The sequence below is a fragment of the Ananas comosus genome, linkage group 16 (genome assembly GCF_001540865.1).
Source record: "Ananas comosus cultivar F153 linkage group 16, ASM154086v1, whole genome shotgun sequence".
Classification (NCBI taxonomy): Eukaryota; Viridiplantae; Streptophyta; class Magnoliopsida; order Poales; family Bromeliaceae; genus Ananas; species Ananas comosus.
The window spans coordinates 2,136,401-2,154,871 of NC_033636.1; the positions used below are offsets into that span (position 1 = coordinate 2,136,401).

General features: G+C 35.4%; 1 protein-coding gene across 1 annotated transcript; it reads left to right on the forward strand.

The window, feature by feature from the left end:
- Positions 5,258 to 15,215, forward strand: LOC109722178 (phosphoethanolamine N-methyltransferase 1-like). The gene is made up of 12 exons (XM_020250092.1): positions 5,258 to 5,571; positions 5,830 to 5,948; positions 10,593 to 10,730; positions 10,895 to 11,032; positions 11,864 to 12,007; positions 12,261 to 12,371; positions 12,487 to 12,628; positions 13,369 to 13,649; positions 14,226 to 14,387; positions 14,513 to 14,566; positions 14,755 to 14,829; positions 14,905 to 15,215. The coding sequence occupies exons 1-12, from the start codon at positions 5,556 to 5,558 to the stop codon at positions 14,998 to 15,000; spliced, it is 1,476 nt and encodes a 491-aa protein (XP_020105681.1). The 5' UTR covers positions 5,258 to 5,555; the 3' UTR covers positions 15,001 to 15,215.

Below are 18,471 nucleotides of genomic sequence, written 5' to 3' on the forward strand. Positions count from 1 at the left end.
GAGGGAGAGAGAGAGAGGCGAGAGAGAGAGACAATGAGAGAGAGAGAGAGAGGCGGTGAGAGAGAGAGAGGCGGTGACAGAGGGAGAGAGACAGAGAGTGGCGCTTCGGGTATGGACGGGGCACGGAAAGGGAGCCATCCGATGGAAAAAATGGACGGCGCAGATTAATCTCTGTTGAAAGGTTGGTTTTGGAAGGGGAATGAGAGCGTGGCAGAATAGAAGTCCCAAATAGTAAGATTGTATAGATTTTATACATTCGGTCCGATTTGTTTAGAAATTCGACAAAAATCTTTTTATCAGGACTATTCGCATAGACCGAGACAATAGGCTGGCAGCAGTGGGAGTACGACACCTTTTTATCAGTTCACGCAAAAATCTTTTTTTCATTGGTTCTTCTTACCGTTGATTGTTGTGTGAAAAAAATTCCAAATAAAAGATAGGCACAAAAATAATGCATGATCCTATTAAATAGAGTAAGTAATTTTCAAATGGGATTGTGCAGCATTTTATAGTGCAACAAAAGAGATTTTTTTATTTTTTATTTTTTTTTTGAGAAATAGGTAGCACGCTATCCGCTTCGCTTATTTCATTTAGAAATAAATTCAGCTAGAAATGTGAATCAATTGGGATTCGAATTTGGGTCTCGGGTACTAACCACGAAGTCCTTTGCCACTTGCTCTAGGGACGATCGGTGCAACAAAAGAGTTAGCTAGTGCAACAACCTACTGCAAGTCTGCAACCATCGTTCGAGAACATCAGTGGGTTCAACTTTAAACAACGAACATATAGAACATGGAATTGCGAACGTCAAAAATAGCAAACACAAATTATCATACAGATGCGACATTTTAACTTTTTTTAAAAAAGTTGCACAATTTGAATGTCTCTTACATATATGGTTCGATGAGCACTCACACCATTTAATTACTAATATTTTGTATATCTCACGAACCGTCCCTAGAGCAAGTGGCAAAGAACTTGATGGTTGGTACCCGAGGTCCCAAATTTGAATCCTAGTTGATTTATATTTTCAGCTAAATTTATTTCTAAATGAAATAAACGAAGCGGGTAGCGTGCTACCTATCTCTCAAAAAAAAAAAAAAATCAATATTTTTTTTATGGTGCACTCTATTTATACATGTTATAAATGTAACGACCCGACACGCTAGCAACAATAACTCATTGGGTCCAAACCACCGGGCCCAAAATGCTTAAGCCGGGTTATTATTACTAGCGTGTAGGCCTCATATAAACTGATCGAAATCAGTAGAGATTTTAGAGGTGGCTCCTACCAAATCCGTTGGTGTAGCACTTTGTCCCACATAGCACTTAGCTTTCACACTTCTAGCCGGTATTCGTCTCTGATACTATTTGTAATGACCCGACCCGCTAGCAACAATAACTCGTTGGGTCCAAACTACCTGCTCAAAATACTTAAGCCAGGTTATTATTACTAGCGTGTAGGCCTCATATAAATTGATCGAAATCAGTATCCCATCCAATGTGGGATTATTGGAGCGTTACAATAAAATAGTGCAATTTCTATTTTAATTGTGCAATATTTTACTAATTAGTGCATATTTCTCTTTAATTGTGCATTATCTCTCTTTCGTTAACTCTTCTGTTGCGCGACTTCATCAAAATGTTGTACAATTTGAGAATTTCTTACTCTATTTAGTAGGATCTTGTGTTATTTGTCGTCCCCAACCTATACAAACCCACTTTTTAATATTTATAATGTGAAAGAGCTTCAAATAATTTAATTTCTAGATGGTAAAATCAAGATTTTTAAAATCTAGATAGTTATTTCTAAGATCTAAAGTTCACGTTAGGATATATGTGTTTCATCGAAAGTGAAAAAGGGTGAAGTGATTTTTGTCCGTACATGTCTACTTCCGTTACTTGGTACATTTTTACTTCACCTTCGGCGGAAACTCAAAGCCTCCAAAATATTATAATTGACTTTGAAAAAAAAATAATACAATATTAACTACGAAAAATTGAATCCAAGTTCTTGACCCGTAGGAGCCATTTTTAGAGCTAGGTTAGGTTTTAAATGGAGGATGTAAAAAGAGTTAAATATAAGCCCATAAACTCGCAAGAGCCACTTCTTAAATCCGTAGGAGGCGTTTTTCTTGAACTCGTAGAAGCCACCTTTAAAAAATCAAAGTTTAAACAGGGGATGAAAAAAGAGTTGAATATAAGCTTTTGAACCCGCATGAGCCACCTCTTCTTGAACCTGCAAGAGTCACCTCTAGGCGTAAGGATCTAAACGTAGGATGGAAAATTGATTGACTATAGGAGACCACACACATTCTAGCTAGACATCAGGAACTAAACGTAGATGGAAACGAAATTGAATATAAAAAATAATATATCCTAATAATAATAATTAAATTTAATTATTTTTTAAATTAATAATTTAAATGTAAATAAATTATTATTACTGGTTGATCGGATCGTTACAATATTAAAAATTTCTCTGACCGAATCAAACAAACACGTGGCGAGGGGAATCAAACAAGAAAATCTCAACCTCAAAATTTCTATATAAAAAAAGGCTTTTCTCGTGACCAAACCCACGTGTAGGCGGGCCCACACACTCGTCCACTTTTCTCCCTACTCCACTGTAGGTGTTCAATTCCGATTACTACACGAATACCACCGTAGAGAAATGTCACCACCGTGGGGCCCACTGGATCTCTTCCGCCCAATGGCGATCCGCCACGTTGATACACAACCCTCCGCTCTTTTTGCGACGCGTGTATGCACCACTACAAATAGGCGATTTGGTTTAGCTATATATTATTTTTAATAAAAAAATAAACATAATGGAAAACAAAATAATTCTCTTATTATATGATTCTGATGCAGAACTATATTCAGGCTTCGTTTGGAATTATAGAGAGTTTGTATTATACGCGGTAAGAAAGTATAATAAAAAAATATCCTGTTTATTTTCGTACGTAATATTGCGTTCTGCATGAGTCGGTTATGATATATTTTTTGTGGTCTTGTCGGAGAACGCAGAAGCATATCTTTGTATGTTTTTACCCTAACTCTATTTTATCAAATTGCATCTGATAGGCTAAGCCTTACAGAGGGTACCGATCAAGTTATTTTTTTTAGTAATTTAAATCGATTTCTTGTATTAGATTTTATTGAGTCTTTAAGTTTTAATTTTTTGAATTTTTAAAATTATTTATTTTATTAATTAACTTTTAGAATTTTTTAACTTTTAGAATTTATTATAAGAAATAAATCTTAAAAATTAGATATATGGTTTAGAATTTTTTTTTTAGATATGTTTGGATTAGAAGGAATCTTAAAATCATGGATTTGTTTTAGATTATATTTATAATTTGAATGCTAATTAGCCTATATTTTGTTATTTAAGAGTTTTAGTTATGATGAAAAATTAGAGATATGATTTAAGACTTTTTTAAAACAAAATTTTCGATTAGAAAAAATATCTGTGAGATTTGTTTTAAATTATGATTATATTTATAGTCTATGTGTGACGCCCCACTTGCAGGGGGTCACCCATCCTAGGCCTACCGAGTTAATAATTTTAACCCTTTTATATATTATATAATATAAGATCACCTGGAGCTCATACCAGGCCTTGTAATTTCAGAGCTAAGTTATAATAATTTTTTTTGGTGTTTATGATTTGATTATAACCGTGGTTTCTTCCTTCCCGTCCTTGTCGTATGCGCGGTGGTTAAATTCTTCTTCATAAAAAGGTATTATCCTTTTCTTTTCTTCCTCATTTTATCTCTTTATCTCTTTTTTTTATTCTTTTTTTCTAAATTTGCTTTTTCAGAATTTCAAAAATAATTCTATAAAATTTTCACACGAATTGAATCACCGTATTCATATCCATGCCCTAATCCTTATTTTTCGATCTATGATTTTTCGACCTACGAGCGATGAGAATTAAAGAAATACGATAAAAATATAAAAAAAAACATAGTAAGAAATACAAAAAGAAACACAATAATTTAATCATTGGGTTTTAAACATGATGACTGAATAATCATGTTTAACTTAAAAATGCCCACACGACTCTCTTTTGTTCAATGTGACTGAATAATCATGTTTAACTTAATAACACCCACATAACTCTCTCTTATTCAGTGTGATGCTCACGTAGTAAGGAAGAGGCCATTTTCGCCGGTTTAAATTTACTGAGATTATTTGTAAAAATAAAAATCAAAGAGGCTAAATGCAGAAAAAAATCTTAATTTGTATTCGATTTCACAAGAAAAATCAAAAAGTCGAGCCGAACCAAACCGAATCAAAAAAAATCTACTGTCACACTTGCACGATATCGTCAATAATAAGCCAATCATATCTTTTTTTTTGAGATAAAAGTATAATAAAAAATATTTTTTATTAACTATACTGGGACGGATAAACCCTAAAAATACAATCTAATTGATTGAAAATGCATGTCAGCAATATAAGGGGTGCATTCAAGATTTTTTTTTTTTTTTCCCCACGGAAACCGAACGGTGCTCACCAGACACACACACACAACAGCAAACATCCCAATACCCAAACATCCGATCCCAGTAAAGAAGTGGTCCCCACAAACCAAAATCGAATCCCGAGGGCTTTTTTATAAAATGACTCTCCATAAATTCAATTTTGACAAAATAGTCCTATCAAAATTTTATTTGTAAAATTAACCCTCCTTTCGCCACTTAGGCGTAACGTCAGGAATTGTTCAAAAAAAGGTGAATCGTTCACCATCTTTATTATATTTATTGTGAAGGCGGTGAATGGTTCACCGCCTTCATAAGACGGTGAATCATTCACCGTTTTTAGTACAAATCTCTACTCTGATGCGCAAATTTTTTTAAGTCCAGAATATGGTGTCCTTGATAAGATGGTGAATCGTTTCCCGTCTTCTCGAGGGCACAGAAACGGAAGATTTTGCACTAAAGGCGGTGAATGATTCACTGCCTTCTGAAGGCGGTGAACCATTCATCGCTTTTACAATAAATATTACAAAAACGGTAAACGATTCACCGCGTCCACGTGGCGAAAGAAGGGTTAGTTTTACAAATAAAATTATGGCAGAGTCATTTTACCAATTTTGAGTTTCTGGAGAGTCATTTTATAAAAAAACCTAATCCCGATTCGCTTTTTTTATATATATATATATTTTATTTTTATTTTTTATTTTTTATTTTTTTAAATAAATTTTTTGGCCCGCCCCTTCGCCTATAAAAGAGTCGGCGAAGCCCCTTCGTTCTCCTCAGACCCATTCCCCCCTACGATCTCTCCTCCGACATTGTAGTAGCGTTTCTAGGGTTTTTAATTAATTCAATTTTACGCATTTTTGGTTTTGGGGGTTAATTTGGGGGTGTCAGCATATATGCAGCAAAAGGGCCGGTCCTATAACCGTCGATCCCGGAGCTTCTCTCGATCTCGCGTCGCCATTGAGGGATCTTAGCATTTTCTTAGCTCTAATTACTGTGAACATCTCATATACCCACAAAACAAGAAAAAAAATTAAATTTTGAAAAAAAAAACTGAAGAGAACGATGGCTTCTGCGTACGGTAAGATAGATCTCTATCCAGATCTGCACATTTTTGTTTTTTTTTATTTTTATTTTTAATTTTAAGATGAAAACATGACCAGATGATGAGTTTGATGGTGGAACATATGATTGAACATATTATGTGTCGTGTTAAAATTTTGTTATGTCTTAAGATGAAAGGAGATGTGAGATTGTGTTGTGGAGCATATGATCGAACACGTTGTGTGTGTCCGTATTTTGAGCTATTATTGTTGTTTTTTTGGTAATGGGGGAGCAGGGGAGGAGGAGAGGATGGCGCAGAAGACGTACTGGTTGGAGCATTCTAAAGAGCTCACCGTCGAGGCGATGATGCTCGACTCTCGCGCCTCCGATCTCGACAAAGAAGAGAGGCCTGAGGTATAATCTCCACTGCACCTTCTCTGATTTTATTTTATTTTATTTTATGTTTTCTGATACTGTGTTATTATTATTATTATTATTATTATTATTATTACTACTACTACTTTTTTAGAGGGAAAGTTCAAAATGCCTCCTATATAGTGCAAAGTTTTTTCTCTTGATTTTTATTTCTACTTTGTGTTTATTTTTCCTGATGTAAGTTATTGCTTCATTTTTTTTTCTTGCTTTATTTTGTTTCCTTGATGATGGATGGTATAATGTGGAGTTGGAAAAGCAGATAAACTATTTGTGAAAAAAATGTAACTCTTATCTTCTGCACTGTGCTGTGAGATGCACGTGGTTGTCTGTCCTAGAAAAGAGCCTGGTGTGTTGTTGGTACTTCGTAGTACAATTATTAGGAAAGGGTGATGATATTCACAACACCGATTTTGATAGGGACAGAGCAAGTTCTAGCTTTATTGATTGCTCTATTTCTTAAACTGTTAGTGATAGCCTGTATTTTCAACTTTTTAACTGAGAGAACTAGAAATTAGCTCCGTCTCTATCAAAATTAGATTTGTGAATGTTAGCTCCTATTAGGAAAGAATGTGAGAAAAAAGGGTCACGTTGGAAACAAATATGTTGTAGGTGTGCACTGAGAAAGGTTGCTGCTTTTGGTATCCTCAAAGTTGCTCTCAAAGGTTGCTGATTCGTTGGCAATTACATGTGGTTGACGTCGATGAATCCATGCGTGCAACGCGAGTGAATGCCAGCACATCAGCAGCTTTTGGGGGCTCCGTAATGGGTACCCAAAGCATTACTCAATTAAGAAGAATGTTGTGTTTTGGATAGACCATAAGGCTCTTTCGAAAGTTGCTGATGTATTAGCAGTTAGGCGCGGAGGTCATTGATTGGCTCGTGTACGCAATATGAGGCACTGTTGTGCATCAGTAGCTGTTTGGAGGTTCTAAATAGTATGCCTAAAGCACTCCTTACTAAAAAAGAGTTTTTCTACAAGTGTTCTAAAGGTCTCCTCAAAGGCCATTGATGCATTGACAGTTAAATATGTTAGGGACTAATTAGTTTATAGTGCAACACAATGCACTGCCAGCGCATCAGTGGCACTTTGGGGGCTCCAAAAAGGGTATCCCAAGCATTATTTAAGGAGAAATAGTGTTGCCATAGGTGTGATCAAACGTTCTTAACAAATTGTCGATGTATTGAGGCATTGATTGGTTCATGCGTGTGACGCGTGATTGCTAGCGCATCAGCGGCTTTTTAGGGGCTAGAGAAAGGGTACTTAGTGCATAACTCATTAAGAAATAGTGCTATGCTATTGGTAACCTCAAATGTTCTCTCAAAGACCGTTGATGTGCCGGCAATCACACGTAGCGGATGCTGAATGGTTCACATGCGCAACTTGAGGTGTTGCTAGTGGATTATTGACACTTTGGTAGTTACATTAGGGGTTATCTAAAGAATTACCAAATAAGAAGATTTTTGCTGAAAGTACCCTCAAAGTTTTCTTAAAAGGCTGTTGATGTGCTGGTAATTACACGTGATTGGTGTTCGTCGGTCAATGTGTGTGATTTGAGATGCTATTAGTGCATTAGTAGAACTTTAGCGCTACATTAGTGTTACTTGAAAGGCTAAAACATAACCTAATGAGAGCAAGTGTGCTAATTTAAACTCACCGGTCTTTTCAAAGGCTATTGATGTTTAAGCAATAATGCACGAATGACATGCTAATTCATGCACGTGAACTAAGGTGTTGCTAGCGCATTTGCGCTCTTTGTGGACTGCATAAGAGATATTGCTAGCATTGCATAATGAGAAAGTGTATTGTTATTTATACCCTCAAAAGGACCCTTTAATGGCTAGTGACATGCTATCAATCACTTCGCATGCACAACTTGAATTGTCGTCATTACTGACAATTTTAGGACTGCACAAAGGATCCCGAAAAATAAATAAAGAATGTTCAAAGGGTATTGTAAAAGATCCTCTTAAAGATTGTTGATGCATTGGCAATCCTGCGTAGCGGGATTTGATTGTTTCATGCAAGCAAATCAAGCTACTGCCAGCATAACAATAGCCCTTTAGGGGTTGCAAAAGGAGGTATCCAAAGCATTACAGTGAGAAAGAGTGCTACTAATATCCTCAAAAAAGTCCTCTCAAAGGCCACTAAGGTGCTAGCAATCCCACGTGGTGGCCAATGATTAGTTCAGGTGCACGTATTGAGATGTTTTTAGTGTATCATTTGCTTTTTGCGGGTCACACAAAGTGGTACCAAAAAAATTACTCAATGATGTTTAAAACTGAGGCAAATAAATGAAAATTAATGTCAGATATTAGTTGGTATTGCGTTGGATCAGGTTGGCCCATTGGAGATTGGACCCAATAGGATTGAAAATTTAACCTTATACCCTAAGCCTAATCGTTTTATGTCCATGTCAGGTAGTCGAGAGCAACAATATAAATCTTTGGTTGTGTCAAGGTGCAAAACTGACATGAATGAGTAGAGCAAATCAATGCAATATATGTCTTTGAAGTGTTTAGTCTAATTAAATCTTATCTTTTGTGTAATTTCTAAAATAAATTGTCATTATTGTGAAAGAAATAATTATATATATCTCAAACCCAGTGAAATTTAGGAAGGAAAAACATCAAGAGAAACAACAAAATGAAGACAAAATTTATTAGAAAATAGGTCTGCAAGCATAATTTCGTTTCTTGATTTAAACCTCTTAACTAACATGTTGTTTGATTTTAGAAAAGTTTTTAAGAACTTAATGGCTTTTCTAAATAGAAATTTTCAATTTCTTGACAGCATATTCTACACCTTCTCGGAATAAAACCGCTAAGTTCTAACAGAGCTTGATGAAATTTTCTAAAATCAAATAACATGTTCGTTGAGGGGTTTAAATGCAAAAAAAATATACTTTGCACCTTTTTTAGATGATCTATATTTTGGAGTGGTTAGTAAAATTTTTTGCCAGAAGATAACATTGTAGGAATAATTGTTAGAAGATAAAAATCATAAACCACAGTAGGTATGTACTAAACATATTCAATTATCAATAGAACTTGCCAAAACATTGAAGTTGTGTATATACTAAATTATCATTAGTCAAAAATTTTAAGTGGGTTTGTTTCTACTTGTGGGTACATTTAATATATGCAACATATTTGAAAATTTCAGTAGGTCTCAATAGTTGTGGCTCCACACAAAAAATGGAGACCTAGCTCCTGCTTGGTTCTTGTCGGTCTATGTAAGCTTGTTTGAGTGAGAAAAATTATGATTTCATTGGATAATTGAGAATAAAGTCAACTTAATTGTTTGATTTTCATTCTATGAAAGTTTCTTAGGACTGTAGGGGGTGAAGCAACTATATTCAGGGATAAGTGCAATATAATAGGTATAAAGTGAAGCAGGGCACAGTTCCATGATATTGGTTATTTCTATGTATTTTAGATAATCTGGTTTGGCTAGAATATCGAACCCCTTCATTTTTTGTTTCCGGGCTTTCTTTGATCTAGTGTAATAAATTGCTTTTCCAAAGGCTAGGTGAGTAGCTATTTCTTGTTCATATCTTTATTCCATCCCTTCTCTTTATCCTCCTTTTCTTCAATTCCTTGGTGTCTACTCTTCCGGTTCCCTTTATAATATGCTTTTGCCAAAATGTTCAAACCCACTATAGCCCGAAGCATCCTCACTAGTTAATATCAAGTATTGTCCGGAGGTAACAACTTTTATTATACATAATCTATTAGATGAGCAAAGCTACTTATACATTTCAATTGGGGTGTACATTTTACATCTCACCTATTCAATGGGTGGGGTAGTCTCATTAGTCACATCCAGTGACCAGTGAGTGACTCCCACCCATTGGATGGATGGGGTGTAAGATGTACACCCCGATTGGGGAGTACAAGTCGCTTCTTCCTTGTTAGATAGTATAGTAGTTTATTGAAGTTAAATAGTGCTCATAGATTACAATATTGTATTATTTACAGTCACCTTCGTAATTAGAAAGATTGGAGGGGCCTAACGCTAGAATCATTTGCATTTTTGCACCTGATTCTTCAGCTTAGAGAGAGATCAGCAATGAAGTAGGCAATATTTCGTAAAGGTGGAGAAAGGAGGGGGGGGGGTGCGCGTCACGAAGGATTCTAACTCTAGACACATTAGTTCTATCTAGTTAGTAAATACGATGGTTGTGACGGCATACTAATGCAGTAATCAGTTGGGATTAGGATAAACAATTTAGCAAGAGGTTTGAGAAAGAGAGTGGATGCTGGTTATTGAGGACGTTTTTTTTTTTAAAAGATTGCAAGATTAGCCTGACTTGTCATGTTTCAGACACATTTGATTACAACAGATATCTGACACAGTTTCTAATTTAATTGTGTTAAAATTCAATCTCTGTTCAATTTACGGTTATCATATCTGAGATTGCTGCCAATTCAAACCTGATGTTTAACTTGTCTCGGAAAAGTTGGTGTTCTATAGATCTCAAGCTCAAGTACTGAACTGTAAGTACGAGAGGGAACTTAGACCTTCGGCACAACATTTTGGCTATTTTTGCATGTTATTTCTCATTAATAGAGTATCAGAGTTATTATATTTACATATAAGAGGTCCCATGCTTTGTGCTACAGGTTCTTTCTCTACTTCCACCATATAACGGGAAGTCAGTTTTGGAACTTGGCGCTGGCATTGGTCGTTTCACTGGTGATTTGGCAAAAGAAGCTGGTCATGTTCTGGCCCTGGATTTCATTGAGGATGTGATTAAGAAGGTATGACAACTTTTTCTCCACAAGGAAATATTAGTTGATAAAGCTAGATTTAGGTTCAAGGGTTTTATATATATATATATATATATATATATATATATATATATATATATATATCATTGCCACTTTACTTATGCCGCGTGATCTTCAATATGTTGCTTGTGCAGAATGAGAGCATAAATGGGCATCATAAGAACGCAAGCTTCTTGTGTGCTGATGTGACATCTCCGAACTTGAAGATTAATGAAGAATCTGTGGATCTGATTTTCTCGAACTGGTTACTGATGTATCTTGCAGATGATGAGGTGATCACCTATGAACTTATAATGTTCTTCTGCACTTCAAATCTTCTCCTAGTAATAGGGTGTTGGCAAGATGAATTTTATGCACTTCACAACTGTTTTCACCTATGTATTAAGAAGGAACTCAGCAATATAATTGTTCGAATGTATTCCTTGGGTAGATTCAACTTATGTATACGTAAGAAGGAACTTGTAATTCCTTGATATTATTAATTTATATGTTCACTGCATGCATGCATGCATGATGTTGCTTTAGTAAATGCAGGAATTAATGATGCTATAGTAAATGCGGGAATTAATGATGCTACTACACTACTACAGTAAGCAAATAATTTTAGGGATATAAATTCTTTGTGTTGATTAAGTCATCCTATGATATGTTATGAACTATTTACATTATTCATCACCTCAAGTGTGGTGAACCGCTTCTTCACAATAATAATGCAACAATATTGCTATTTTAGGAGCTAGATTTTTGGCAACATTACGTAGTAAGTAGTCATGGTGGCAGACCTTGCATAACTGCAACCTAGTTTTTCATGCAGAAACCCACCTAGACAGTAGATGATGACCTTTCATAACTGCATTGCCAGTTTGTGGGGTAGTTTTTGCTTCTTAGTATTTCTTAGAAATCAGTAGTTTGAGTTGGAAAGAAGACGATGCAAGCTGATGCAAGTTATTAGTTTTATGGGGATTTTTTTTTTGGTTAGGATTTTGCACTACATTTTGATGCTCTTCAACATTTTCAGAAACCTTAAATTTGCCTTTCTCGTTGTTTAGAGGATATCTTATTTTAGTTTCTAGTATTTAATCTTCCTGCTATTATTCGTATAGGTGGTGAAGTTAGCAGAGAGGATGGTTAAGTGGTTGCAGGTTGGTGGCTATATTTTCTTTAGAGAGTCCTGCTTCCACCAATCTGGTGACTCCAAAAGGAAAGTTAATCCAACACATTATCGAGAGCCGAGGTTTTACACTAAGGTGACATCCTTAATCCCTTCTCCTTATGTTATGATATTTTGGGCATGCTAATGATTTTATTTTTTGGTTATATGACCTGATCTAACACTTTGACATGCTAGTTAATAATGCTGTTTTGAAATAAAATTTTGCTGAAGAAGTGTAGTTAGCCCTTTTCTGTTACGAGTTCGATTAAACTCTCAATGACATTTTAAAGTTGAAGTCCTGACTAGCTGTTTCTCTCATTTCCTATTTGAAACTTTTTTTTTGACAGGTATTTAAAGAATGCCATACCTATGATGAACATGGGAACTCCTTCGAACTGTCTCTTATTACCTGTAAGTGCATTGGAGCCTATGTCAGGAACAAGAAAAATCAAAATCAGGTTAGTCTCTCTCCTTTTGGTTTATTCCTTATATTATTTTCATCACTATTTTTTTCAACGTATGCAATTCTTTTAATTAAATTGCTCAAATACATTAACTGTTCACATCTTGCAGATTTGTTGGATATGGCAAAAGGTGAAGTCAAATGATGATAGAGGGTTCCAACGTTTCTTGGACAACGTACAGTATAAAAGCAATGGGATTTTACGCTATGAACGTGTCTTTGGAGATGGTTTTGTGAGCACCGGAGGAATTGGTATGTATCTGTTCTTCCTTTTTGTTTTTTTTTCTTTTTGGAGCTCAATAGATGTGGTAGAACATTTATTTGGTTCATCCTGTCCTTGTTGAGAAAAAATTTTCTAGTAGTTATGATTAATAAAGCAATTTTTGTTGCTTTTAGCGCAATAACTTGATTCTGTGAAATTTACTTGTTTGTTGAACTTTCATAATTTACAGTTGTAAACATGTGCTAAACTGCTGATTGGTTTTGAACAAGAAATGGTCATCGAAATATATTACAAATGAACTGCATCTGTTTTTCAACCTTAGTATCTGCTATGTTGCTTAGTAAGTAATGAAGAGTATATGAAGAAAAGAGGAGCAGTACTACTGATTATTACAAGTTTCTATTTGTATAAACTATAAACTTATGATATGTCTGTTAGATGTGAAGAAAAGAGTGGGTTAGGGATGCATTATAATCTTTTTAGCTTATACCACTTCTAATAATTGAAAAGGAAAAAAAAGAAAAAAAGAAAGCTTCCAAATGTTGCATGTACCTATCATTTGACATTAGCTTGCCGAAGAATATTCTATATTATTGTAATTTACGGACACAGTATTCTTATTGCATGCTTCCGTCAACTTTCTCGAGTGCATTTAAGTGCAACAGATTTTCTAACTTAAACATGAGTTCCTTTTTTGAATTTTTGGCTTGCAATCATTCTCTTGTTTTTGTTCTTCAATGTGACCTCACTATTACATTTCCCTTACCAGAAACTACGAAAGAGTTTGTGGCGAAGCTGGACCTTAAGCCCGGGCAGAAGGTGCTTGATGTGGGGTGTGGAATTGGGGGAGGTGATTTTTACATGGCGGACAACTTTGATGTTCACGTGGTTGGTATCGACCTTTCCATTAATATGGTCTCTTTCGCGCTCGAACGTGCCATTGGGCGCAAGTGCTCAGTCGAGTTTGAGGTTGCTGACTGCACGAAGAAAATGTATCCGGACAACTCATTCGATGTGATATATAGTCGTGATACCATACTTCACATACAGGTTTGTCCAGTCTTCATCAAGTAGCTGCTAGTATTATTCTTCTACATGTTATTATCTATTTACTGGTTTAAGACTTGTGCTGTACATCTTTAGTAGTACTTTCTTCTCCCAAGTGCTATTGAGTGGGAATAGTGGTTGATATCTCCACTATTGCACTGACATCCTTTGGAAAGATGGAATTCATGTCTAGAATTAGGTAACCCAAATATTCTTGCGGACTGCTTAGTTTGTGGAGATAGCAATTCCATGGTAAGGATGGAATACTGCTATCCTCGTCGGCGACCAAGTATTAATCATTCATGGAATTTTTGCTTGAACTAATTTCTTGTCATGGACTTTTTTACCTCTCTTTAAACCAAACATAATTTTAAAGTACTTAGCCGATATTTTCTACTGAGAAAATAAGGTTTCCCCTAGGTATTGCATAACCAGACTGATGTTTCGGTGACAAAAAGTGCCACAACCTTGCGCATGAGCATATTTCATAGTTCTTGCAAGCTTGAATACATTGGTATTATATTTTCTAGTAACATTGTAATTGATGAATTCCTGTTATGCTCATTTTTGTTTTTTTAGGATAAACCCGCATTATTCAGAAGCTTCTTTGAGTGGCTAAAGCCAGGGGGGAAGCTTCTCATTTCTGATTACTGCAAGAGTTCTGGTGCACCTTCCGAGGAGTTTGCAGAGTACATTAAGCAAAGGGGGTATGATCTGCACGATGTGAAAGCATATGGACAGGTTGTCTTCTTGAACTCGTTTTCTTTCGAAACCATTTTGTCTTAACATACTTGCGCATACTGATATGAATTCCCGGAAAAAAAAAAAGGGTAACTCTGGTCTCTTTTATTATTGTGTCCTTCTAGATGCTTGAGGAATCTGGTTTTCGCGACGTTGTTGCGGAAGATCGCACTGATCAGGTTCTCTCTCTCACCCCCCCGTGCATGACTTCCATGACAGCATACTACTTGATTCCAGTTACAATGTTAAAACCAGTTTTGTGAATAGCAATTTGAGAAGTCTGAGATACTGTAGTGGGTTTACCATCCACATACATTCTATGAATGTAAAAACTTGTAACTATGTTTTTGTTTATTTTTTCCCTCAGTTTCTCGAAGTTCTGCAGAGGGAACTTGATGTAGTGGAGAAAGACAAAGACGCATTTATACATGATTTCTCTGAGGTGCTTACAATGCTAAAACCGGTGTTTTCTATATTTTGTTGATCTTGTCTCACTCTTTTTGAATTCGATGCACAGGAAGATTATGATGACATAATTAATGGATGGAAAGCGAAGCTGAAGCGGAGCTCAGTTGGCGAGCAGAGGTGGGGCCTATTTATTGCCACGAAATAATGATCGAGAGAGTTTGACATTTTCAATAATAATGTTTGATCATGAGATTGATCTCTTTATCCCTTCGGTTTACCATACTAGATGGTGCTTGGTTTACTATTTGGACTGTTTATGTTTGAACTCGACGAACCTTTATTAGTATCTTATTGTTGCTTAGTTCATTGTGGGACCTCTTTACCAAAATAAATGAAGTTCATTGTGGGAGTATGATGTTATGTTCTTGTTCTACTCTCTGCTTGTTGGGTATTTTGGCTCGAAATTGTCGAACATAACCTATTTTATTTTAGACTATAGAATCAGAATGAGATTTATTAATTTGAATAGTTGTTGTTTATTTTGCAGAAATCAGATTTTTATTTTTATTTCAATTATGAACCAAACATGCCCTTATCTTTACAACTACTAGTAGTTTCCTTTTGTTTTCTCATTTTTAATTTTTTGCAATTTTATGATGGAAACAAAGACTATTGAATTTTATGATGGGCACAAGCCACCTTTCTGTTTTTTCCTTCTTTTTTTTTCCCTCGAGAATTGACTTTATACGACTTACAAATGCACGAGTGCAAGTCATGTAATCGAGCTTCGCCCTCTCACAATCTTATGTAGAAATACAAGAACATACGTATTTTTAATGATAGTTTAATTCGAATTTTACTACGTCCTTTTTTTGATGTGATGTTTGTCATCTCACGTGACTTACCGAATTTTGTTAGGTATATATCCTATGTGTAGTCTCCGTTGTAGAGAGTACTTTTTGTACCGATTATTTAAAGATAAAAAACATCTGATCAGCTCTTTCTTAAACAATTGAGCTTTCGATATGAGCTGAAAGTGAGCTGAGCTTGAGTTAGCTTGCAAGTAGCGAGCTATTGTGACACCCCTTATTCGTTCTCTCTCTTTTTGGTCGATGATAGATAACATCTAGGGTTTAGAAATGTATTTGATAAAACGAAGAGAAAGGGGGCGTTGACATTCATTAATTAGTAAATTAACACGTTAATGGTTATTATCTGAGTTGCTGTTCTAGAGGTAGTAGGTTCAATCTTTGCTTATATTTCTATAAGAAAAGCAAGCTCTTACGACACCCCATATGGTCATGCTCTTACATCACTCTCTCACTTTCCGGTCGGTGGTGTTACATTTAGGCTTTAGAAATATATTTGATGCAATGAACGAAAAGAGGCATTACCATTCATAATTAGTAAATTAACAGCTTAGTAGTTGTTATCGAAGTTGCTTTTCTAGAGATAGTGGGTTCAATATCTGTGCTTATACCTTTATAAGAAAAGAAGCTTGTACACTAGACTACCTTGAGTTAGCATGCAAGTAGAAAGCTCTCTTGACACCCGTTGTTCATTCTCTCTCTTTTTGGTCGACATTACATCTAGGGTTTAGGAATGCATTTGATGGAATCAACGGAAGGTGGAATGCCATTCATTAATTAGAAAATTAACAACTTAGTGGTTGTTATCTGAGTTGCTGTTCTAGAGATAATGGGCTCAATCTTTGCTTATACTTCCATAAGAAAAGCAAGCTCTTTTGACACCTCTTACGGCCATGCTCTTACATCATTCTCTCATTTTCCGGTCAATGGTGGATTACACCTAGGGTTTAGAAATACATCAAAAGGGGCATTACCATTCGTTAATTAGTATATTAACAACTTAGTGGTTGTTATCCGAGTTGTTGTTTTCGAGGTAGTGGGTTCAATCTTTGCTTATATTTTTATTAGAAAGAATCTTATACCCTAGACTTCTTGAGTTAGCATGCAAGTAGCAAGCTCTTTTGACACCCCTTATTCATGCCCTCTAGTTTCGGTTGATGATGGATTACATCTAGGGTTTAGAAATGCATTTTGATGGAATGAACAGAAGAGGGCATTGCCATTCATTAATTAGTAAATTGACTGCTAAGTGACTATTATCTGAGTTGCTGTTCTAGAGGTAGTTGGTTCAATCTTTGCTTAGGGTGTGTTTGGAACGACGTAAAAGCGGGTGGAAAAAAAATTTTCAGGGAAAAATCACTTTGCGACCGTTTGGTTCGATGTACAAAATTTTTCCTTGAAAACTAATGTTACATATACCGGGCAAAACACCTCTTTTCATTTTCTGTGGGAGAGCTACGAAAAACGAAAAGAGTGGAGGAAAAAATCGCGGCGCATGGCTGCTTGATAGCGCGGTCCACAAGGCCATTTCGGCATCCGTACTACTGATAGTATAGCAGCCGGGCTCATATAGAGCTAGACTGCTATACTATCGTTAGCATGGACGCCTCTGTGCTACCAAGTTGTTTTCAATGATGCCACTTCCAAATCAACGATCGGCTCCGTTAGACTTGATCTACACTATTGAAAGTATTTGAAAACTAAATTTCATAATTTTTCGGTATCATTTACNTAAATTTCATAATTTTTCGATATCATTTACATATCAAACAAATAGTCTAAAAATGAACGGCTGAAAATAAAAATCTCATAAAAAATGATGATAGAAGACTTGAATTTAAGATCAGAGGTACTGATCTTACTCTAAATAGTAAAAAGAATTTTCTACAAAAAATTCATCTGATTTGGGTTGTTTTACACCGTTAAATTTACAAATGCATCACATCTACCATTAAAATTGTCAATTTTGAGACCTTTTGATCACTAGCCAAATGATGTCGAAATTTTGCAACTACCTACCTAAAATTTCTATTTCGTCAATTTAAAGTGATTAACATTACCCAATTGATCGAAAGACAATAAAGAATGCTTGCCAGAAATATAGATGACCTTTCTTGATGTCAAAAATCACTTTTGCAGGTAAAAGTTATCCTAATTATTATATTTAATTTGTAAACATTCAATGCTAAAAATAAACTTCTATACTATATGACTAAATTTTGAAATAAAAAAGACTGCTTTATTGCCACATTTGCTCCTTTTTTTTATTTTTGATTATTTGGCAGTGCTAAAACATAAAATTAGATGATCAATTGCAAAGTTTAAAAAGTTTGGGTGGGGAGTATGAAATATTGAATTTAAGTAGTTATCTGCAAACATGCAAAAGATTGAGTGGTTCTGATGCATGTAATCCCGACTCTGCGTACTGATAGATATGTCAAATTAGACTCTACTCAACCATAGATACCATCCCCACTATGAGATTGTCAAATCTCCTATTCAATAATGTGGAGCGACACTTGAATCTCAAATACAATGATGGATAGTGAATTTGATGATCTCACCATGCGAATTATTCCCCACAAATTTATGTTCAAATAGGATGATCTTTATATCCATTATGTAGCCGAAATGATTCGGAATTAGGGCTCTTGCATTGCCTTTTGAGTACTTGTGGATGTTTTGGATCCCCGAAAACCAAAACCAACCATACTTCCATGCTAATACTAGTGTAGGGGACAAGTTTAATTAGTGTTATAGAACTATTAAGCATCTTAATAGCTCAAAAAATCTGGAGCCAAATCGGA